At 39.8% G+C, this 26399-nt stretch overlaps 1 protein-coding gene across 1 annotated transcript; it reads left to right on the forward strand.

The window, feature by feature from the left end:
• Positions 1 to 14268: 14268 nt before the first annotated feature.
• LOC104217827 (cytochrome P450 94B3-like) lies at positions 14269 to 16035 on the forward strand. Its single transcript, XM_009768162.2, has one exon. It carries the CDS (start codon positions 14356 to 14358, stop codon positions 15856 to 15858), a length of 1503 nt encoding a protein of 500 aa, XP_009766464.1. The 5' UTR covers positions 14269 to 14355; the 3' UTR covers positions 15859 to 16035.
• Positions 16036 to 26399: the final 10364 nt, after the last annotated feature.

Raw genomic sequence — 26399 nt, forward strand, 5'->3', positions numbered from 1 at the left:
GATGTCTTGATGGCACCTAGTCTCTAAGACTAGGTAAGCCTAACACTTACTGAATTAATAGAAGAAATCAACCATCAAACGAAGAATATGAGATAAAAATCTTATACGCAATTACAATTCCAAAAACCGGTGGTACAAGTTATAAGTTTTACTGAGTTTACTAGGAAAATCTCTAATTAAAACTGTTTGGAATGGAAGTTAAATAGTACAAATACAAAATCAGAGGGTGACTCAGAGGTATGCAAACACAACGACAGGGTATCTTGAGTCTCCACAGCTCGACCAACCAGCTACTAATCAACAACAACCATGACACCTGGATCTGCACAAAAATATGTAGAAGCGTAGTATGAGAACACTACCGCGGTACCCAATAAGTATGAAGACTAACCTCGGTTAAGTAATGACGAGAGACAGACACCTATATGACTAAACAACCTGAACAAGTGTGAAGGTGAACTAACATAGGAAACAATATTAATATAAAGCTAAGCAGGATAAGGAACACAAATTAATACTTACAATGATTCACTAATAACAACAATATTTAATAGGAAGCAGTCAGGTAATAATGCTGTAGAGTAAATAGAACACATCCTAAGTCAGTGAAACCAAATAGAGGAAAAACCAGTAACAACTCAATAAGAACAACCGCTCACACACCAGATTTGTTCAAGCATTTCCACTAAGTACCGAGCCTCATAATCACAACTCACGGGTCCCAATTCTTGAACCCTAATCCCTCGGTACCTTGTGCCCACATTTCAATCCATAACCACACGAACGACTCACGTTCCAAGAGGAAAACTATCACACAGAATGTAAGTAGAGAAGAATGCATGTAATGGTCAATAATGTCAGGACTCATCTCCTTAAACCGATATTGATGATTCAACGTGTATTCCTGTGTAAGTGTTCTACCACAATTCAAGTCCGCAATTAAGAGTGGAGATAAGGAATGGCACATAAGAAACGATCATCATGAAATATACAGTGTAAATAAGACAGTAATGAAATAGACGTAATGACAAACACAACAAGATTAGCTACATAACACTAAACAAATAGAACAACATAGAGGAAAACAATTAGTAGTATGCTAAGAAAAATAACAATCAAAGACAAGTGCACAGAGAAGGGAAAATGACAACAAAGCCCTCCCGAGGTACCGCCTCGTAGTCTCAAATCGTAAAATGAATCACAATGGCACGTCATAAACGTCGTGCAAACAATAACAACCATACGGCATAAACCTCGTGCAACAATAACGATCGCACGATAGAAACCTCGTGCCACAATAACAACCCGCACGACAGTAATCTCATGCCTCAATAACAATCCGTATGGCAGAAACCTCGTGCCACAATAACAATCCGTACGGCAAAAACCTCGTGCCACACACAACACTGAATACCAAAACGACAATGATAATAACACAAGAATACAACAAATAAATCGACTCAGGAACTCTAGAATACAAAAAGACGGAAGAACGAACTCACAAGGAAAGACACGACAGGAAATAAGAGTACAATATAGCGATAACTCAACAAGGAAGAGATACTATATAGAAAAGATTTCACATAAGTACAATTCAACGATAAGAGAGAAAACATGAATCAATGACTCTAATTAAGGGTAAGTCATCAATGATAAGGGATAACAAAACTTCAATTAAGGTTGAGCAACTATGGAAGAAATTTAACAAACTCAATTAAGGATAAGCAGATCATGAGAAATATAATAATAACTTCAATCCAGGATAAGAAATTACGGAAAGGATCGCATAGAAATAAATGAAGCAACAACTTCAGTTAAGGAACATAAGACTTTAATCGGCAATAAGGATAAAACATGGAGCAATTAATTCCAGTTAAGACACGTAAGATGAATTTAGTAAATGGGGAGTTTAACATAACAAAACAACTTCATATCTAATGAACATAAGAACCTAAGAGCCCGAAATGGTCAAATTTCCACAAACAAGCCCGAGCATGTACTCATCACCTCGCGTACACGGGCTTCACATGACACAATTAGCACCAAAGACTCAAATTCTAAGGGGTAGTTCCCCCACACAAAGTTAGGCAATATACTTACCTCAAAGAAGCTAGACCGTTACTCTAAAATGAACTTCTCGACTGAAACAACCTTTGGACGGCTCAAATCTAGCCAAAATAACTTCAAATCATAAATAAAACTCATAAGAAACCATTCTGGATATTAAAGCTTCAATCTTGAACAAAAACTAAAAAGTCAACCCAAAAGGGTCACTATCTCGAAATCCGATAAAATTAACAAAATCCGAGCACCCATCCTGATACGAGTTCAACCATACCAAAATTATCAATTTCCGACATCAATTCGTCTTTCAAATCATCATTTTACTTTTGAAAGATTTCTTCAAAAAATTTCCATTTTCCTCCACTCAAAACACTAATTATAAGGTAAAACTAAAGATAGAAATATGGAATATAATAAATTTCGGGTGAAGAACACTTACCCCAATGATTTTTTTGATAAGCCCACGAAGAATCGCTCAAAACCGAGCTCTACAAGTCAAGATATGATAAAAATGGCCAAACCCTTGATTTTGAAAAATATATTCTACTGCCCAGGTATTTGTACATTGTGATCGCGGAAAGTCAATTATGATCGCGAAGAGCAAATAACTACTATCCAGTAATTATGCTACGCGATCGTGAATAGATATATATGATCGCGAATAGATACATGCGATCGCGAATAAGGGAACTCTGATGGCCCAAGGACTGAACTATGCGATCGCATGAGGTCACATGCGATCACAAAGGAGAATGAGTAAATTACCAGTTGTTACAACTGTTATACGCGAACGCGTAACATGGAATGCGAACGCGAAGAAAGATGATGCACAGGTACACGATCGTAGGTAGTAGCATGCGAACGCGAAGAACAAATATTTCTTGCCTCCAAAATTACACTACGCGAACGCGGAGGAGTTGGCGTGAACGCCATGAAGAAAATCAAATACCAGCAAAACAATAGTCCAACAATATGGAGAAAAGGTCCGTAGCCCATCCGAAACACACCAGAGGCCCCCGGGACCCCGTTGAAACATGCCAACAAGTTCCATAACATACCACAGACTCGCTCGTGGTCTCAAATCACATCAAACAATGTCGAAACTACGAATGACACTATTAATCAAACTTATGAACTTCCAAGTCTTCTGACTTCTAAAATTCGTGCCTAAACATACCAAATCAACCCGGAATGATGTCGAATCTTGCATGCAAGTTCCAAATAACATAATGAAGTTAATCAAATTTTGGTAATCGCATTCTGACCCCGATATAACCAAAGTTAACTCTCGCTCAAACCTCTTAACCTTCCAAAACTTTAATTTTTCAATTTTCGCTGAAACACTTCAAATTACCCAACGAACCTCCAAATCAAAATCCAGACGCACACCTAAGTCCGAAATGAACATACGAAGCTATTGAATCATCAAAATGCCATTTCGGAGTCATCTACACAAAAGTCAACTCTGGTCAACTCTTACCGCTTAAGCTACTAAAACAGGAATTCATCTTCCAAATTAACCCTGAATCATCCGAAAGATGAACTCGGCCATACATGCAAGTCATAATACTCAATACAAAGCTGCTCGAGACCTTAAGTCGACAAACAAGATGCCAATAGTTAAAACGACTGGTCGGATCGTTACAAGAACGATGTGGGAATACGGATCCACGAGATTATAATCGCAGCTAGAGACCCATCATATCGAGACCAGGGAAAGATGAACGATATATCTGACATAAGACACGGTAACGAGACATACCCCAGATCGAGTATAATTTCTAGACCTTGGGAGACGTGATGAAAGGTTATGCACGTATGATAGAGGGCCGTAATAATCTCCATCGATCGGACATTATGGCGAGAATCTCATTTAGAATCAACTATGGATCAATAGCTACTGGGAAAAGAAGATTTTTACCTCTTTTAGACTTGTACTAGGACTGAAATTTTCCTACTATATAAAGGGGAAGTTTTCTTTTATCAGATACATTATAACACGCAATTCAAAGCAATTAAAGTTGATTTTTACCTTCTAGCTACTGTTAGGAACTTTGCTCACTTGTTCTGATCTTCATTCACTACTAGGCTCGAACCGAGGGTCCAATCGAGGATGAGGTCACTGTTCAATCTAATATGAGGCTTTCTCATAACATTGCGATTGGTTAGATCGTTTATTCCGTCTTTAATTCATTTAATTGCTATTATTATTTATTCATGTTGAATTAAACCACGTATCCTTCAAACCACGTATAAGTTTAATTGTTACCCACTTTTGGGGTAAACAGTTCAGCGCCCACCATGGGACTAAGGATAATTGTGGTGATTCGATATGAATCTCCATAACACACCCTATTTTATGCTTGTTCTTTGAAATCTTAATTTTTGGCCAGCCTAAAAATGTCAAACTCTTAGTATTCTCACTTCAACGTTAACGCTGAGTATGGCCATCATGGTGAAAATAATAATTTGATTCCCAACAACGATGTCCTTCCTACCGATTCCAATGATTTCCCATCTGCCAACCTGGTTGATGCTAATTCGCAGTGGCCATCAACATAAATTTGCCAACTAACCCCGAAAATAGTACTCGTGGGGGACCCCGACCAACAACTCGAGAAGCGCCTGAAGGCGAAGGTGATGGGGTGAGCCTACAAATGATTTTCGAAATGTTGCAGGCTCAACAAGCGGCAATAGAACATCTACAAAATCAAAGCCACACCCCCAACAGGGTCGAGCCCGAACAATCCCGCGAAAGCACTCGAAGAAATGAATAAATTACCAAGAGATCAGGTGAAGCTGAGCTTGGGGTAAATCACGAGGTACTGAAAATGCTCGAAGCGGTTACAAAATGGGTGGAGTTAGGTAAGAAAAAGATTGAGGCTAATGACAAGAAGGTGGAAACATACAACTCTAGGGTCGATCAAATCACGGAGCACCCCTGATATTGTAGGGACCAGACTCCAAAAACGTTATCCAGAAGCTCTTTCCTCCGAGCGCGGCACTAAAGCCGATCACGAAGAGGTTTCGTATGACCAATATCCCCAAATATAATGGGACCACAGATCCAAATGAGCATGTGATCTCATATACATACTCAATCAAGGGGAACGATTTGGAAGATGATGAGATCGAGTCGGTGTTATCGAAAAAGTTTGGGGAGACTTTGTCCAAGGGAGCAATGATATGGTATCACAACTTGCCCTAAAATTCCATTAACTCGTTCGCTATGCTTGCAAATGCTTTCGTAAGGCTCATGCCGGGCCATCAAGGTTGAGACCATAAAGTCAGATCTTTTCAAGGTCAAACAAAAGGATACTACGAGATGCTCAGGGAGTTCTCAAGATTCTAGATGGAACATATGGACCTACCACCGGTTGCAGATGATTAGGCCGTTCAGGCGTCCACTCAGGGGCTCAACCCTCAAAGTTCCTTGGCTTCTCAATATCTAAAACAAAATTTGGTGGAGTACCCGATGGTAACCTGGGCCAACGTCCACAATAGGTACCAGTCGAAGATCAGGGTCGAGGATAACTAACTCGGGGCCCCTTCTGGATCTGTTTACCCTGTCAGGGCCGATGATAGACCTAAGAGAGCCATTGATCAAGAGCCAAGACTGGTATGAGATCGGTATCAACTATATAACACACAACAAAGGGGAAATGGATCCGAGCGTCACCCCCACAAGGAATGAGAAGAGAAGAGATCGAGGGCCTAGTGGTCGAGGTATGATGAGAAAGAATAGGTTCGATAGGCTGCTCAGGAGTAGGGAAGCATCGAGATTATTAGAGTACAACTTCAATGTGGCGCTGCTAGCATTGTGTCAGCCATAGGGCACATCAAAGAGACCAGATGGCCCCAACCATTACAGTCCAAACCTACCCAGAGAGATCCTAATTTGATTTGTAAGTATCACGGAACTCATGGTCACAGGACCAAAGATTTTTGATAATCAACAGAAGAAGTTGCTCTATTATTCAACAACGGGCACCTCCAAGAATTCCTGAGTGAGCGAGCCAAAAACCACTTCAGAAATTAGGACGCCAACAAACAGGTCGAATAAGAGGAACCTCAGCATGTGATCAACATGATCATCGGAGGAGTCGATATTCCCCAAGGGCCTATGATCAAACGCACTAAAGGATCTATTACAAAGGAAAAATGCACTCGAGATTATGTTCCGGAGGGAGCCATTTCATTCAGCGACGAAGATGCCGAGGGTATCGTACAGCCTTACAACGATGCACTGATAATATTCGTACTTATAAATAAATCTCGAGTTAAACGTGTGCTAATTCATCTAGGTAGCTCAGCCAGTATCATCAGATCAAGGATCTAAAGCAATTGGGGTTATAGGACCAAATCATACCAGTTGTCCGGGTATTGAACGAATTTAACATAACGTGTGAAACCACAAAAGAAGAGATAACCTTAATAGTAAACATCACCAGAACAATCCAAGAAATGAAGTTCTACGTGATCGAAGGGGACATGAGGTACAATGCTCTATTAGAAAGGCCAAAGGTCCACAATATGAGGGCGGTACCCTCGATCTTACACCAGGCATTGAAATTTCCCACACCAGGGAGAATCAAAACGGTCTATGAAGAACAGTAGACTGTAAGGGAGATGTTTAATGTCGATGAGGTAATACTGGTGCCCGTGATATCAACATCAAGAAACACAGAACTGACCAAAAAGGAGGAGATTAAATAGAAATCACTGATACCGGCCTCAGTCGAACTGGAGAAACAGGAAGAATGAGGATCAGGTGAAGAGGACGATTATGGCATCCCGAGATCATTCATAGATCTTGATAACACCGATGCCACCAAATCAACGGTTGAAGAGTTAGAGCAAGTCATATTAATCGAGCATCTACTAGATCGAAAGGTATACCTTGGCACGAGGTTAACCCCCAATCTTAGGAAAAAACTTATTGATTTTCTTAAAGCTAACGCCAATTGTTTCGCTTGGTCCTACCTTGACATGACAGGGATCCCACCGGAGGTAACCACTCACAAGAAGAGTTTGGACCCAAAGTTCCATCTGGTTAAGTAGAAGAGGGGACCACAGTTCGAGATCAAACATGCGTTCATCAAGGAGTTTGTCCTTGACCGAGGCAAGCTCCTATTTTGTGGCCTCTTTCTCTGAAGCCAGATGTTCCATCCCTCCCTTTCACGTCTCGGTCGTGGCATTGACCTTGTCCATCTCATCCCGAAGTTGGTCGATCATGTCTACCTTCTCTTTGACCTACGAGGTTGCAATATTAGTCACCACGAGTAGATTCTTATTTTTAGCCTCAAAGATATTTACCTTCTCGACCAGGTAGGCGTGCTCCCACTTCACAGACAAGCCCATATTTTAAGCCTTTTCCAGCTCGGCTCAGGGAATTAGGAGGTCCTTTAGGGCCTCATCTTGTTATTTACTAAGAGTCCTATACATGCCCTTCTTCCGGACTTGCTCTTTAAGCTCGAACTTGAGCTGGCTGATCTCGAAGCGGAACTGAAGGAAGCTTTCATGATGAAGCACCGAAGCCCTAAAGAACAATGAGGCTATTAGAATATGCTGAGCAAAAATCCCCGAAGGATGCAAAGGATAAACGTCTTACCCGGTTTAGTACCTGTTGTGCCTCATTGAAGAGGCTAGACATGCCTACTTCGTTCATCTTTGTCTGGTCCTTCTCGGTCACCAAATAATGAAGGTAGTTGTCCACGCCCACCAGAGCGGACATTGCCCGGGCATCTGTTGGGAAAGTAAGAATGATCGTTCTCTTATGGTTAGGGTCCACACTTGGGGCAGGGAATTGCTTCACTAGTTTCGGCTCGAGCTCGGCTCGCCTGCTCCTAATGGCACATCCTTTTTTGGGACCTCTAGGTGACCAAACCCGGAGAAGTCCTCCAACGCGGCCATGTCCATGCCATTGAAGAACGTGTTGAAGGCATCATCTAGGCCTAGTGCCATCTTGTTTTATTTCTCCTTATCAGCTTGAGCCTCTTCGAGCATGGACTCAGTATAAGACGGCATCTCCGCGATGTCAATGACACCGGCTGCATCCTTTGGGCAGGAGAATTTTCACGATAGGCCATAACCTCAAACTCTTCCCCTGGTCCCCGAGCTAGAGGAGGATTGACCTCTTGGTTACCTTTCCGAGTTGCCTCTTGCTCCCCCTCTTTGATAGTCAACCCGTGAACAATAAACTCGAGGTCGTCATCCTCGGGATAATCCCTGAGTCAGTAGAGGGAATCAGAATTCGGTACCTTAGACTTGGTACTTTTTTTGTTTTTTTGGATCCAGATGGCCACCCTCTTCTTCCTTACCTCGGCATTCAGAGAGTCCGAAGACTTCCTTTTCTTCCTTTTCTCCTCATTTGCGGTAGCCCCGAGCTGTCCCGAAGCGGAGGGTACAGTGAGCGCGGTCAGATCCTCATCATCATCCAATAGCCTGAGCTTGGTGGTCTTGGGCAAAGATACGAGAAGGAAGAAAACTTAGCGAAATATAATTCTAGTGTATGAATGTAATAATTCAGAGAGAACCTCACCATGAGAACGGGCCTCCCACTTGCCCTTCTAAAGCTTGCTCCATGCGCGCTCGGAGTAGGGCATTTGTTTGCATATCCCCTCTATCTATTCCTTAAAGAGGGGGACTATGTTAGGAACGCGGGAAACCGTTTCACAACGACAAACACATGCAATTAGGAAAATAATAAAATGGAATTCCAAATACTCGAGAAGGAAAAGATTTACGAGATGCATTCCATTTTTTGGGGAACGGTAGAAATTCGGAGGGAATGAGGTCTTCGGGCTTCACCCGAACGAACCTCCCCTGCCAACCTCGATGTCGGTCCTCGTCGATGCTGGAGAATGGAGCTTTACTTGCTCGGTGAATGAGCTTGATCAGCCTCCCTCAAATGATTCAGGGACTGTATAAACGAAGCAGATGGCGAGGGTAAACTGAGGTGCTTTGGTATTGTTCAGGAAGTGTCAATGGAGGATTACGATCCTCCAAAAGGACGGGTGAATCTGCCCAAGGCAGACCTCGTATCTTTTGCAGAAGTCGAGAAATATGGGGTCTACCGGGGTGAACGTGAAGGGGTAAGTGTAAACACTTAAGTACCATTCCATGTGAGTGGTGATGGCTTCGTTAAGTCCGGGGACGACCACTTCATTTCCCTCCCAGTTACTGTCTACCCGGACTATGGTTACTGTTTCCTCAGTAACAGAGCATATGTATAAACATGCTCCCTCGCCTCGGTCTTGTTAACTGAAGGTCGTCTCCACGTTGAAGACATTCCCAATAGAGCAACACCCGGGTACGAAGCTCGTCAAGGGAGACTCCTGGGCCGCCTCAGGAATGGTCACCTCGGCGTCTGTGGCCGGGTTGGAAGATAAATGAGCGATTTGCTGAGGCATGAATTTTGAAGTTTTTGCCATGGGGATATGGGAAATATGAAGGTTTGAAGAAAAAATATGAAGATTTGAAGATGGGATGAAGATATGAAAGTCTCGGTTGAAGATTCAAAGAGAATGTATGAAGATTGAGGATGAAGATATGAAGGTCTAAGGAGCTATGTATGAAGATTTGAAGGAGTTAAAGGTAAGTAGAGAATTTGAAGGTAAGTCGAAGGGTTCTGGAATCGGAAAGTGGAGAAATAAAAAAGGGTAAGAGTTTTTATAGGGGAGAACAATCACTGCGTGACGTTTCGCATTCGAGGACAGTCAACCGGCGGCTGACACATGCTCGAAGTCAGGATGATGCGACTGATGTGACGTTTCTTTGACCCAACAACTCGGTGGTAACGTATGAAGGAAGGAATCGGGGTTCATTTTTCGCTTTCCGTTGCTCGATAAATCTACCCTTCGGAAAACAAGGGAACTATCTGTGTACCCCGGTTCCCCGATGAAAAAACGAAGGGAGAACAAAGATCCGCGAGATTGTAATCGGGGATAGAGACCCATCATATCGAGACCCGGGAAGGATGAACGATATATCGGACATCGGACACGGTACAACAACGCACCCCAGACCGAGTATAATATTTAGCCCTCGGGAGATGCGATGGACAGTTATGCACAACTGATAGGGGGCGTAATAATCGCCCTAGACCAGACATTATGGCGAAAATCTCGTTTAGAATCAACTATTCATCAATAATTACCTTAAAAAGAAGATTTTTACCTTTTTAGACTTATACTAGGACTAAAGTTCTCCTACTATATAAAGGAGAAGTTTTTCTTTTATCGGACGCATTGTAACACCCAATTCAAAGCATTAAAAGTTGATATTTACCTTCTAGATACTTTTAAGAACTCTTCTCACTTGTTCTGCTCTTGATTCATGATTGGGCTCGAATCGAGGGTCCAATCGAAGACGAGGTCACTGTTCGATCTAAGATGAGGCTTGGTCATAACATTGCGATTGGTTTGATCGTTTATTTCGTCTTTAATTCACTTATCTGCTATTAATTATTCGTGTTGAATTAAACCTCGTATCCTTTAAACCGCATATAAATTACACTCTAAATTTGCCTACAACTAACGGAGCGTATTTCTTGGGCATGCAATTGAGTTGTCGACATAGAAGCATCATTTTCAAATTATGAGCTCGTGATAAATTAAAGCTTATCACAAACTTACACAAATCCCATCAATATGATGGCATAATATGTGACAAGTCGTAATTTGAGCAGAATTTTCTCTTGAAAATTGGACGGTAGACTACCAGGAAAAAAACTTAATACAAATCCAAACTAATGTCCACTCAATTTTCTGTTCTTTTTTCTCTCTCTTTATTCATGCGTTTCAGTAGATGACACATTACAATTTACAAGTACTGTCGCGGTAGGACTTATCCTTAAACGACGAGTGTATATAAATCTAAGAGGAAAGCGCCGAAATTAATTTGGATAACGGCCTTTTGAGAAGCAAATGACCTGTGATCAAATGATTACTAGTACAAAATAAGAATCACGTGCTTTTTTAAGTACGATTGATATTGTTAGTCGGACTGTAGTGGAAATCTCTAAATTGAACTTATCATTACGCAACAAGAAAAGGGAAATAAATAGTTAACCAAATGCGGCGCGACGTTTTCAAATTGCGGAATAACAAGCTTCCAAAAATGAAATGGCTGTAATTTACTGAACCGGCAAGAAAGGAGGTAAATAAAAATCTCAGAGTTTAATTGTAGAGGAATATAGTCATGTACATAAGGATGAAGTAGAGTCTGAAAAGAAAAGGTGTAAATGGATTTAACAAATGACAAATAAGGTTATTGACCAACATAATTTATATTTCCTCTGTTCCAATTTATGTGAACCTATTTCCTTTGGTCCGTTTAAAGAAAAAATGACCCTTTCTAAATTTAGAAACAATTTAGCTTAAACTTATAATTCTACCCTTAATTAAAAGCTTTTATAATCGTACAAATACTCTGGGTCTCTTTTTGACTTGTTTAAGACCACAAATTCCAAAAGTCTTCATTTTTTCTTAAACTTCGTGCTCAGTCAAACAGGTTGACATAAAGTCTTCATTCCAAAAGTTTTCATTTTTAATTGTGGATAGTTTCAGTAAGAGTATTTGGCATGAAGATGTAAATGAAAAAGTGATCCATGAAATTCGTCGTAAATTAAATTTGGATACATCATATTATGCATATATCGTTTTTAATCATTTTTAAACTCAAGATTAGTCCTAGATCCTTTTTACTTAGGAAGCATGATTTTTGTTCGCTCTATATTAGTTAGTCAGATGAATTAATTAATGTTTCGCCTCACACTTTGTTTCTTATATTCTTTTCTAGGCAATGGAATTATTAAAAAAAAAGGGTTTTAATTGGATATCTTAATTCCTAATAAATGGACCACTTGGATAAATGCTCGGTCGGTTGCAATAATATATATTGGTCATGTTAAATTACCGGCCTTTTGTTATCTTTTTGACAAAAATTATTTGTGATATTGATGTTCTCAGCTTGAAACCAGTTAGCTTAAGGGCTAAGGCAATGATTTGGAAAGAAGAAAAAATAAGGCAATAGTTAACGGCTCAACGCCAGGCCAAAAATTAGGTTTAATTTGCGGTAGATTTTGGTGATACTTACTGATGTATACACCAACGTCAGGCCAATTGATTTAAGTTTATTTCTACCGACCTTTAAATTTTAATTAATTAATCATTTTTCCTGACTTCTTTTCTTTCCTTACATTACTTCATTTTGTCAAATTTAATTTGATACCTCAAAAACATTGTTAGCCGACACATCCTTGGATAGCAAACAGACGAAGGGATGAGAAATGATGGGGTGATAAGTGATACACATGAATGGTTAGGATCCTTCGCTCTTAATCAGAAATTTCGAGTTTGAGCCTTAGAAATAAAAAAATTATTAATATGGAGCATTTTTTTCTTTACTCAATGGGCCTTTCCGAAGGTTACAAATCTGAATTAGTTGGGTCTAGTGAGCTACAACGATGGATACTGAATGATTACAATAACATTATACTCGCCTAAATTCAAAATTAGTTGTGATCGATAGTTACATGTAAATCCTCAATATTTTAAATGCTCTATTCGGATTGTTAAAAGGAAGAAAAAATGGTGTGACTTTGATGTCGACGTAAAACCAAAAAGGGAAATTATTAAATAATTGTCCTTTCAATGGAGCAAATAATTAAGTTACGTATATCTTGGCCCCCTTCTATTAGTTAGGGAATAAACCCTGGAACGTGCTAAATTATAGATCACGTATTTAATGCTTATCACTACAACACTGCTGGACAAGTTATTTTTTTCTTCTTTTTCTTCAACTGGACCAGTTATTAAGAAACCCCACTATTAGGCAGCTGCCAGCAAAACTTTTTCTTTGGAAATGTTAATTGAAACATACGATTAGTTTCGGTCTAATTACGATGTTTAGACTTTAGTGTGACTGTGATATATAAATACGATGAAATTGTGTAAAGTAGTATGATACTCCTACGAATTAAAAACATTAGAGCTTAAAAATAATTCAAACTGACTCATATATTTGCCCGTAATAAGTATCCAAAAGTATTGAAAACATGCTCAAAAGTAAAAGGATTACACTTTTTTTTTTTACACTTAATAACATATATAGTTGAAACATAATGTTATAAAACTAATTAGTTAGACTGCAATATAGTTATTTACAGGGGCGAAGGGAGAGTAGAACATACGGGTTCCGTCGAACCCAGTAGTTTTGGTCCAAATTATGTATCTGTCTTAAAAAATTTATTGAATATGTATAAATTACTAATTTAAAACCCAGTATTTTAAAAGATTTAAAATTTTGAACCCATAAGTCTTAAATACTTGCTCCGCCTCTGATTATTTTAACTAACTTGAAAGTCAAATAAAGAAAGGGTAGTTTAGTCAACCAAGGGGTCATATGTGCGGCTGCTAATATCTCCGTGATGCCGCACTTTATGTGGTATCATTAGTAAACAATACAAACATATTTGGTGTATTAGCAATACAGTTTATTAACAATAGCGGGTTTTAATCCAAAAAAACAAACATGAATTATTCAACCCAGAACTTATTCTACAGACCTACAAATACAAACCTTAGTAATATTTTTAATATGAATTAATTTGATTCTAATACATGCATGGAAGATTAAGTTGAATGGTCAAAAGTATTGAAATTTGACTATAATGCTCAAACACATAAAATTGGATGGTCAAAAGTATGAAAAGAAGCTTCAGGTTGACTAGAATGAATCTTTTGAGTTGTTCACGGTTTTCGTCTTCGTTCAATGTAGAATAAGAGGCCATTGGCCTCATATTGTGTCATCCAACAACGCATCGGCGTCGATGTACACACATATATATAACCACATATTCAAACTTAGCTTGTACAAACTCAGTTGTGAAATAGGCCGACATAGACTTGTGTTTAATTATGTGTAAGACTGTAAGTTAGTAACTACCATATCCATATGGTTAGAACATAACGATAATTAGGGTTTGTCGACCTTACTGTTTATATAGATATCTAAAAAAGAAAGTCATTTAATTTTCTCGGCGCATGACTCTTAAAAGCTCTCCACCAGCGGCCCACTTTCAAGTTCCAGTTTCCACATAAGAATCACGTGATAAATATTGCATAATAATGAAGTGTGGCAAATTTCCTCCCTCGTGTCATTTTCTTTCCACATACATATAAATAGAGCCACTTATTCCTCACAAATCAATCAAACCTCATTCACTCTTTCCTTTAGCCCCTGTCTTCCTTTTGAAGCCACTGAAACACTCATCACTTTCTAAAAAAGATGTTTCTTTCCCTCTTACTTTCGTTCATTTTAGGGTTTCTTTCCTTCTCTTTTTTATCTTTCTCCAAAAAACTTCATCTCAAATTCCGAAGAATCACTCCCATATATGGCCCTTCCTCTTACCCAATCCTTGGCTGTCTTATTTCCTTTTACAAAAATCGTCACCGTCTATTGGATTGGTACACTGAACTTTTGTCTGAGTCACCCACACAAACCATTCTAGTTCAACGCTTTGGTGCCCCTCGAACTATAATCACAGCCAATGCAACTAACGTTGAGCACATTCTCAAAACGAACTTTACTAATTATCCAAAAGGCCAGCCATTTACAGAGATTCTAGGCGATTTTCTCGGGATGGGGATCTTCAACGTAGACGGCGAGCGATGGAACACGCAGCGCAAATTGGCTAGCCACGAGTTCAGCACAAAGTCATTGAGGGAATTCGTGGTCAAAACTCTAGAAGAAGTAGTTGAGACGAGACTGATTCCATTGCTTGACCAAGCTGCAAAATCTAACAAAATTGTGGACTTGCAAGACGTGCTTAGGTGTTTTGCATTCGACACTATTTGCAAGGTGTCGCTCGGTACTGACCCACATTGCTTGGACGATCTTTCGCACGTGCCAATTCTGGTTGAAGCGTTTGACAACGCTTCACAAGCGTGTGCCATGCGTGGGATGGCGCCTATATACGCGGTCTGGAAAACCAAGAGAGCGCTCAATTTAGGATCAGAGAAGAAGCTGAAAGAAAACGTGAAACGAGTTCACTGTTGTATTAACGAGATCATAGAGAAAAAGAAACAAAAGATCAGTGAAAATGGGGATCACAAAAACATGGATCTTCTCTCTAGATTATTAATTGCTGGCCACGAAGATGAGGTGGTAAGAGATATGGTCATAAGTTTTCTAATGGCCGGAAGAGATACAACTTCTTCAGCCTTGACTTGGCTTTTTTGGCTAACCACCAAACATCACGACGTCAAAAACGAAATGATCAATGAAATAACTTCGATCAACAATGGCGATAAGGCACTCGAATTCGACGACTTGAAAGAGATGAAGTATTTACAAGCATGCTTGAATGAATCAATGAGGCTTTATCCGCCGGTGGCTTGGGACTCAAAGCATGCGGCTAAAGATGACATTCTACCCGACGGTACAAGAGTTCAAAAAGGGAATAGAGTTACTTATTTCCAGTACGGAATGGGTAGAATGGAGGAGATATGGGGAAAAGACAGACTTGAATTTAAACCGGAGCGGTGGTTGGATGAAAAGGGAGTGTCGAAAAGTGTTTGTCCCTATAAGTTTCCAGTGTTTCAAGCAGGTCCAAGGGTGTGTTTGGGAAAAGAAATGGCATTCACACAGATGAAGTATGTGTTGGCTTCAGTACTAAGGCGGTTCGAGATTAAACCGGTGAATGTAGATAAGCCGGTTTTTGTGCCTCTTTTAACCGCACACATGGCTGGTGGTTTCAATGTGCGAATTTATCACCGTGGCAGCGAATGAAATGTAAAACATTACACTGATGAACAATTAGCATTTGCTGCTAGTTATACACTGCAAATGAAAATCTAATTAGTTAAAGAGTATATATGAATATATAGCTTGATTATTGAAGTGTTCGTAGTACATGTACATGTTTGACGTGAAGTACACATGAAGTAGAGTTATCCGGCTTATTCAGTGAGTTAGTCTTGCTACCTCCAGAAGAATGGTGTGTTTTTCAAACACGATCGGTTGTCGAAATTAAATATAGAAGGTACCATACATGATCACAAGCTTTTTCTTTATAGTAACATAATTTTTAGAAATATTTGGAAAAGTAGTACATTGTAGTTAAAGAAATAAAAGTTGTTTCATTACTTTATGCCAAGCAAGTTGGGATAGAGGAACTAGTACAACTAGGCAATCTGCAAAGTGAGGTTTAATCTCATTTAGGACTAAGAAATGCAGCAGTGTTTTGTTAGATGAGGAAATAGAGCTGAGATGTCATCGACATATTCTTTCCCTATTAATGGAGAAATCTAATAATTTATTCTGATATCAGTGGATTAGAAAAATGGTGGGTCTATGTACGGTTTCATTTCTGATGCAATGTATTTAAAGCCTTGGTATCTTCATCTGCTAAATGCGAAGAGCCAATACCATGTGACAGACAAAAACCACGAGCTCTAGTTTAGTTATTATTAGTTATGGATTGGAATACATGGAAGAAAGAATAGTTTCAGCCATTCCATATATAAAATTGATGCTAAGAGTACTAAGGAATCATCCGAAAAAATCAGTGGGAGTTATGAATTAAAAAAGTCATATGCCATGTGTTATATACAAGGTGCATGAATTAACTTGAAAATTTACACTGACGGAGATCCGCAAAAATAGAGTAAATACTCCTCCAAAACGTCATTTAACAAAGATAATCAAAACGGCCAGCCCAGCCCAACCCAACACAAGCCAACTCTTGCGGGCCTTTCAATTTGTTGGACTAGGATGGACAAGCCCATCATTTTAATGTAAAAATTGCAATAGGACGCCCCCATTTAACTTATATTTATTTTTTTTTAAACTTTTAACTTGTACCCACTTTTTAATCAACTTCAGTCCATTTCTCCTCCTCCTCCTCCTCCTCCTCAAAGTTTTATCTTTTCTTTTTCCAGAAGTAAGGTTCATCCCTATCTGCTTTTTCTTATTTCCCGGTGAGTCCTATAAATTTTCACGCCAACCTATACATCTGAAACAACCAATTTACTTTCTTCTCAGCTCTTGCTCGACACACAAATTTGTTTTGCTGAAAAGATAGCACAAAATAGGGGTCAAGTAATTGCTCTTCTTTCTTCCCAGCTCTTGCTCGACACACAGAGATGGCCCCGAAATTAAATTCTTAAAGGAGTTCAAATATTGGGAATTAAATAGAATTTGGATTATTGGTATCGTGAAGACAAATAAATGGGTCAATGTATTTCTACGTCTGCATGTCACAATAACAGAAGTGTAATTTCATCATCAAGGCATGCAAAAGATCATCACCATAATGTTGTTGTTGTATCATTTAAGAGCAAAAAAACAGCCACAACTGCAAGGATTATTGATAGAAAGAAGATGGTGTGGCAAATGAAATTATAAACAAACAAAGACTTCAGCTCTAGAGCTGAAGTTCCCCCGTTACAAAGACAAAAACTTCAGCTCTAGAGCTGAAGTTCACCAGTTACAAAACAAAAACTTCAGCTCTAAAGCTGAACTCAGGCTCGGCTACTAGAATGCTGAAGTTTTGCATGATTGCCTTTGCTACTTCAGCCCCGTATGCTGAAGTTACGCGAAAAAGTGAGTACGCTAGCAATTTTTTTGCAAAGCGGGCACAAGTTAAAACGTGATACAAAAAACGGGTATAGATACAAATGCCCCCATTTTAATGCGCCTCAGAATGGCTTGCCCAACCCATCCCTAAGAATGGCTAGGACGGGTTGGTCCTTCACTTTTTTCTTAATTTTTCTTTCAAATCTTTAAGGAATGGGGCATTTGCATCTATACCCGCTTTTTGGGTTATGTTTTAACTTGTGCCCGCTTTGCAAAAAAATTGCAAGCGTACCCACTTTTTCGCGTAACTTCAGCATACGGGGCTGAAGTAGCAAAGACAATCACGCAAAACTTCAGTATTCTAGTAGACGGAACTGAAGTAGCAAGTGTGCTAAAATTTTTGTTTGTAATTATTGAACTTAAGCATAGTAGCTGAAGTTTTGTTCTCTATTTGCTGAAATTTTTGTTTGTAATTGCTGAAATTTTTGTTTTTGTAACTGGCGAACTTCAGCTCTAGAGCTGAAGTTTTTATTTTGTAACTGGTGAACTTCAGCTCCAGAGTTGAAGTTTTGATTTTTGTAACTGGTGAACTTCAAATCTAGAGCTGAAGTTTTTGTTTTGTAACTGGCGAAGTTTTTGTTTGTAACTGACGAACTTCAACTCTGAAGTTTTAGCTTATTTACACCATGAGTGTAATCCTCCCCTTTTTTAACTCTTTTCTTTTCAAATGCCTCAACTTCAAGGATTGCTTCAATAAATTTATACGATAAAATCTTTTAATCTGGATGTAAGATCATTTGCTATTTTATCATCATAGACCATAAAAGTTTTAAACTTCATGAAATTTGCTAGTAAAAAATATCTTATCTCTGATGAAACAAAAACGTGCCTAAAAATGTCATAAGATCCTTCCATTTCAGTCTTTCAACTCCAGTTTGCAAAAAAAAAAAAAAAAAAAAAAATTAAAAAAATCGCATTCTTCTATTTCTCTATGTTTTAGTTGACACAGAGTGACGTGGAACTATATTATCTTGCACTAATTAACGTGGACGTTTTTTTGACTATCAGCTTACTTAAAAAATAATAACAGATAATCGTTCATAAAAAACGGGAATAATAAACTAGATAAACAAGGCAGAAAAAAGATTTGATATTTACATTGACCGTGTATTAAGTTATATCCAAGGTGGTAATATGGTACATATCGTTTTTATATGTAAAGATTAGAAATACTTTTTCTAATCTGATAGTGGATAAAGCACAATTTTTTATGCAAACCAAATCGTTAAAAGATCTGGAGTTTCCAACTGTTCATATAATCTCAAACCATTTTCTTTCTTTATATGATCACGATTCTAACATGTATTGAAATCAAATATAATCTCATTATATAGTTCGTTGAAATTAATGAAGTCCACCAATGGCGATATTTTCTTCATCCGAAATCATAAACACAGCATTTGAGTTGGCCAAAGCATCCCACAAAAGAACTTCTAAATTAACATCTAACATGCGTGAAAAAATATGAAATAAAAAATCATTAAAAGTGCTACTTCAAATGAAGAATCAGAAATAATAAACTAATAATTAAAAGGGCCATTTTTTGGATCCCACTAGAACGTCCAAAGACGCCTTTAACTTTTTTAATAATTGAAAAAAGCAACACTACGGATTAATGAAAGTAGAATGAATTCCATTAGCAATAAATTAAATTCCACCAAAAAGTTAAATTGATACAGTTATTAGCAAGAGTCTTTTTTTTATCACGCTCAACTATGCCTTATAAAAAGGACAAAGCGGTCGCTGCTAATATATTTCGGTTAACAAGTACGAATCCCACAGGGAATTAACCTATCAATCACAACTATTGAATTCACAAAAATTCACGTATTCAATCTTCAGAGATATTTGAGTAACAAATTGGGTGTTTATTGTCTAAATATTACGTAATAAAAATGTAGTAATTAAGAACTAGCTATAAACTGATTGTAAGCAAGAATGAGAATGGTCTAAGGTTCTGATTTCCCCTCTTGTTTGAATCCTTTCCGCTATGTTTGCTATAAATTTGCCTAAGTCTTCTCTATCGATCATGAGCACTCTGACTGTCGTAACTCTCTCCCGAGTAGTTACGACAATATACTATACATATTCTCCCAAATTACGCTAGTCACGTATTCAATCTTCAGAGATATTTGAGTAACAAATTGGGTGTTTATTGTCTAAATATTACGTAATAAAAATGTAGTAATTAAGAACTAGCTATAATCTGGTTGTAAGCAAGAATGAGAATGGTCTAAAGTTCTGATTTCCCCTCTTGTTGGAGTCCTTTCCGCTATGTTTGCTATAAATTTGCCTAAGTCTTCTCTATCGATCATGAGCACTCTGACTGTCGTAACTCTCTCCCCGAGTAATTACGACAATATACTAGACATATTCTCCCGAATTACGCTAGCTGGCCTTAGTTACAGCTTACTTAGATCGCACCCAAGGTTTCGTTATCCGTAATCCCACCTTTAAACCCTTCGTATTGATCCCCCACATACGTTCGGAGTGGTGTTGTTCAACAACTACCTAAATATACACTCTCTCCCGAGTAATGCATACAAAATACGCACAGCCGATTGAGGACCCTTCAATCAACAATAATCACAATATAGTTGAACAAACAGAGAAAATACTATGGCAAATCTATATTAACATATCAAGAAATTCAACCTCCAAGAGATTCCATCAAAATCCTAGATTAAGAGTTTAGCTACGCATAATCGTTTTCACAATCATAATAGTAGAATTCATCATTAATGATCAAAACAAGAGGAAGAAAAGTAAAACTCTACGCCGAATCTTCCGCCTTGCCTCTTGCCTCTTCTTGCCTTCAATAATCCTTTAAAAACCTTGATACCTTCTTTTTGGGTGAGCGAGACTTCTTATAAGTTAAGGAGAGTTGCCCCCGAACTTACGAATTTACACCTGAAATAAAGTTCCTCGCATTGACGAGCGCGGATGCGCTCGGACCGCGGTCAGACCGTGCATTGCATTTTTTTCTGCCTGACGAGCGTGGCCGCGGTTGGTCCGCGCTCATGGAGCTCAACTGTCTTCCATTTTTTTCCTTGTTCTTTCACGCGCACTCACCTTCGATTGGCCTTCCTTGCTCCAAATTAACTCCAAACACTGTTTAATGTCCTCATAATCAGGACTTGCTCCTGCAAAACACAAAATTCATAATTAGATCCATTTGTTGTCATTCAACCTTCATATAGCAATAAAGTATAGCTAAGTTGGGGCGTAAATGGTCACTAGACTACATGAATATAGCCTATTATTAACACTCCACATTTAAACCATTGCTCGTCCCCGACCAATCAACCATACTCTACAGAGGTTCCTTCGCTAAGCAACTTCTCTAACTCATCACACCAAGAACATATCACAAGGATTGAGTCTAATAGTGTAACATCTTTGCCTCAAGAGTTGACTCTCACATGCTGCGGAATATTCCTAACTTACTTACTTACTCTACACAGAGGTCACGCTTTTATGTGAAAATTTGAGAAAAATGCTAATTTTGCCATAAAAATTTAATTTAAGTTGACTTCGGTCCACATTTTGGGTACCCAGACCCGGACCCGAAGGGTCCATAGAAAAATACGGGAATTAGATGTATACCCGAAATTAAATTCCGAGGTCCCAAGCACGAGAAATGAATTTTTGAAAGAAATTGTTTAACTGAAACTATAAGAGTTTTTGAAAATTTAAAGATGTTTGAATTTGATGGTATCGGGCCCGTATTTTGGTTCCGAAGCGCGATAAAGGTCTAATATGGTATTTAAGTTGTGCCTGTAAAATTTGATAAGAAACAGAATTTATATGACGTGAATCGGACCCTCGGTTGTGAAATTGGAAACTTAAGAGTTATTGAGATTTTTCATTGATTTTGATGCTAAATTCGTTGTTTAAGATGTTATTTTGGCGATTTGATTGCACACACGAGTCCGTATGATATTTTTAGAGTTGTGTGCATGTTTGGTTTGGAGCCCCGAGGACTCGGGTGAGTTTCGAATAGGCCACGGGGTGATTTACACTTAGGAAAAGCTGGTATGATTGCTGCTTCTGGTGCCTGTTGCACCATGCATCGCGATCGCATAGTAACTCTCGCGATCACGGAAGGGAAACTGGGCTGGGGATGGGTTGTTCTATATGAACGCATAGATAGGGTCACGAACGCGAAGCACTGGGGGCTGCTTTACACGAACGCGACCTATATTACGCGAATCCGTATAGTAAAATGGGGATGGGCTGGGAATCAACCCTTTCTTCTACGCGAACGCGAAGGCCAGGAGGGGTCTACCCTTTGCGAATACGTGGAGGATGTCGCGATCGCATAAGTCCTTAGGAGGCTACTCTTCACGATCGCGACAGTATTCACGCGATCACGATGAACACTATCGCCTAGCACTTAAAACAGTAGCAAAACGGGAAATTAGCCCACAACTTCATATTTTCAAAACTAGAGAGCGTTGAGGCGATTTTCAAGAGGCAAGTTCTTCCCCAAAGTATTGGTGTATGATTCTAAACCTTTTTCTTTCAATTTCCCTTTGCATTTTATCAATCTTCATCCAAAAATCTAGGGTTTTTATGGTAGAAATTGGGAATTTAGTAGAGTTAGAGCTTTTTGAATAATTGGAATTTAGACCTCATTTTGGGGTCAAATTTTGAAACTAATTGCATATTCGGACTCGTGGGTGAATGGGTGATCGGGTTTTGGTCCGAACCTCGAGTTTTGACCTGGCGGGCCCGGAGTCGATTTTTGACTTTTTGGGGAAAAGATAGAAAACCTATAATTTAGCATTGGAGTTGAATTTTTTAGCATTTATTGATGTTATTAAATTAATTTGGGTTAGGTACAAGTTAATTGAAAGTGGAATCAAAAGGGAAAGCGGTATTTGAGGCTTGAGTCTGGCCTTGGAATTCGAGGTAAGTTTTTGGCCGAACCTTAGCTTGAGGGAATAAGAGTTGTGGTCTTATTTGCTATATGTTAAGTGTTGAGTACGACGTATAGGTATGGTGACGAGTATCTATACGTTGGTGTCAAGCATGCCCGTGAGTCTTATACTATTATTGTTGTTGCTCCGTTATGTATTGTTCACGCTTAATATGATGATTGTAAATGTTGAACAAGGCTTATGAAAGTATTCTTGGTAATTGACCATTGTTGAGCATTGGCTCAAGTTGAGACTTATGTTGTGAAGTGATGGTGGAAACGAGATGAGGTATACTGTTGATTCCCTTGCCGGGATGTTATTGTTTCCCTTGCCGTGATGTTATTGCTATGATATTATTTCCCTTGCCGGGATATTGTTGTTATACTATTGTTCCCTAGCCGAGAATCTTTTGTGATTGGTGTTGATTTGTATATTGGGATCGGGTTGCACGCCGCTACAATATTATATGAGATCGGGTTGCACGCCGCAACAATATTATATGGGATCGGGTTGCACACCACAACAAGGAGTAATAAGGGTGGACATATGGGATCGAGTTGCACGCCGCAACAAGAAAGAACAAAAGTGAATATTGATTCTTATGGTAAGAACGAGAGTAGAAGCACAAAGGTGATGTCATGCACTTGTTACTGTTTTCCTTATTCTTGCTGATATGAAGTTATGGTGTTCTTTATGTTTCTCTACTGAAATTCTGTTAGTACTTGATATTCCTCGCAACATGTTCCCCCTTCCGCTATTTATCATATGTTAACCTGTGAAATTGTTAAAAGATAGGGAAAAAGGATAATAAAATCTGTAATTATTGGCTTGCCTAGCTTTCACTAGTAGGCGCAATCATGACTCCGATGATGGAAAATCTGGGTCGTGACAAGTTGGTATCAAAGCTCTAGGTTGCTTAGGTCTCAAAATTCATAGACAAACTTAGTAGAGTCTGAGGGAATCGGTACGGAGACGTTTGTGTTTATCCCCCAGAAGTTATAGAGTTTAGGAAAACTTCACATCTATTCTTCTCTGTCGTGCGACCTGATTTCTCAATGCTAACTGAACTTCTACTCTATTCTTTTGCAGATGGCGAGAACACGTGCTTCTTCATCCGCTGATCAGCAGTCCGAGCCCCCAGTGGTAGCTCCTACGAGGGGCAAAGGACGAGGCCGAGGCCGTGCTAGAGGCCGAGGTAGGGGCAGGGCTCAGCCCAGAGCACCAGCACCAGCAGCGGAGCCTCAGGTAGAATTTGAGGAGGAGGCTCCAGCCCAGACCATTCCAGCAAGGCTAGCTCAGGTCCCATAGGGGTTCATCGCCACCTCGGTACTTCAGGATGCTCTGGTTCGTCTAGTAGGCCTTATGGGAAGCGTCACTCAGGCAGACATATTTCCTGTAGCACCAGCTGTCTCTCATGCTGGAGGAGGAGCCCAGACTCCTGCTACTCGCACTCCGGAGCAGATGGCTCCCTAGTATCAGACTCGAGTAGCTCAGCCAGTTGGAGAAGCTCAGCCGGGTGTTGTGGCACAGATCGGTGAGGGGCCAGCTATGTCTGCTGATGTCTTGTAAAGGTTGGACAAGTTCACCAATCTTTTTACTACCACTTTTGGCAGTACATCTTCTGAGGATCCCCAGGATTATTTGGACAACTGTCATGAGGATTTATGGAACATGGGAATATGGAGACCAACAGGGTCGACTTTGCTATTTTTTGTCTGTCAAGATCCGCCAAGACTTGGTGGAGGGATTATTGTTTGGCTAGACCAGCTGGGTCACCTGCTTTGACTTGGGATCAGTTCTCTCAGCACTTTCTGGAAAAGTTTCTTCCTGTCACTCAGAGGGAGAACTATAAGAGGCAGTTTGAGCGTCTCCAGCAAGGTTCTATGACCGTCACTTAGTATGAGACAAGATTTATTAACTTGTCCCATCATGTTCTTCTTATACTTCCCACCGAGAGAGAGAGAGAGAGAGAGAGAGAGTAAGAAGGTTCATTGAGGGACTCGTTCAACCTATTTGATTGCAGATAGCTAAGGAGACGGGGAACGAGATTTCTTTTCAGGATGCGACCAATGTGGCCAGGAGAGTCGAGATGGTTTTATCATAGAGGAGTGGTCAGGGGTCTGACAAGAGGCCCTGTCATTCTGGCAGGTTCAGTGGTGCCTTGTCTGGAGGTAGGGATTCTTTTAGTAGGGGCCATCCTTCCAAGCCGTTTCATTCATCACTACAAGCATCTCATGGAGCTTCAGGGGGGTGGTTCTTATGTACCTCCTTCGGAACAGCCAGCTCCTATCAGAGCACCTCCTCTTTAGAGCTATTTTCATGGTTAGCCTTCCCGCCAGGGTCAGTCTCAGTTTCCTCAGGTGCAGCACTCAGGTGGATGCCTTGAGTGCGGTGAGTATGGTCATATCCAAAGGGCTTGTCCGAGATTAGTGGGTGTTCAGTCATAGCATCAGGGTTCCCGTGTCATAGTTCAGACACCGGGTATTCCACTGTCCGTTCATCCAGCTAAAAGTGGAGGTAGAGGTATTAGAGGTGGAGGTCAGGCCACTAGAGGTGGAGGCCAGCCAGCAGGAGGCCATCCCAGGGACATAGTTCAGAGTGGTGGGGCCCAGTCCCGATGTTATGCTCTTCCAGCCAGGCCCGAGGCTGAGGCCTCCGATGCAGTTATCACAGGTATTGTTCTGGTTTGTAGTAGAGATGCTTCAGTTCTATTTGATCTAGGGTCTACATACTCCTATGTGTTATCTTATTTTTTCCCGTATTTGGTCATGCCTAATGATTCTTTGAGTGCTCATGTATATTTGTCTACACCGGTGGGTGATTCTATTATGGTGGATCATGTCTATCGTTCATGTATAGTTGTGATTGGGGGTCTTGAGACCCGAGTAGATCTACTACTTTTGGATATGGTTGATTTTAATGTCATATTGGGGATGGACTGGTTATCACCTTACCACGCTCTCTTGGACTGTCATGCCAAGACTATGACCTTAGCCTTGTCGGATTTACCTCGTTTAGAGTGGAGAGGGACTCCTGGTCATTCCACCCGTATGGTTATCTTATATATGAAGGCTTGGCGTATGGTTGAGAAGGGATGTTTGGCCTATTTGGCATATGTTCGTGATTCTAGAGTCGAGGTTCCTTCTATGGATTTTGTGCCTGTTGTTCGTGAGTTTCCAGAGGTATTTTCTTCAGACTTGTCGGGATGCCACTCGACAGGGATATTGACTTTTGCATTAATTTGGCTCCGGGCACCCAGCCCATTTCTATTCCGCCATATCGTATGGCCCGCCAGAGTTGAAAGAATTGAAAGAACAGTTGCATAACCTGCTTGATAAAGGATTTATTAGACCTAGTGTCTAGCCATGGGGTGCGCCGGTGTTGTTTGTTAAGAAGAAGGATAGATCGATGAGGATGTGCATAGATTATCGACAGTTGAACAAGGTCACAATCAAGAATAAGTATCCATTGCCGAGGATTGATAATTTGTTTGATCATCTTTAGGGTGCCAAAGTGTTTTCAAAGATTGATTTGAGATCTGGCTACCATAAGATGAGGATTAGGGCATCCGATGTCCCTAAGACAACTTTCCGCACTCGATACATGCATTATGAGTTCTTAGTGATGTTATTTGGGTTGACAAATGCCCCAGCTTTCATGGATTTGATGAACCGATTGTTCAAGCCTTACTTAGATTCCTTAGTCATAGTCTTCATTGATGATATTTTGATCTATTCCCGCAGCCGAGAGAAGCATGAGCAGCATCTTTGA

This window comes from Nicotiana sylvestris, chromosome 3 (genome assembly GCF_000393655.2).
Source record: "Nicotiana sylvestris chromosome 3, ASM39365v2, whole genome shotgun sequence".
Classification (NCBI taxonomy): Eukaryota; Viridiplantae; Streptophyta; class Magnoliopsida; order Solanales; family Solanaceae; genus Nicotiana; species Nicotiana sylvestris.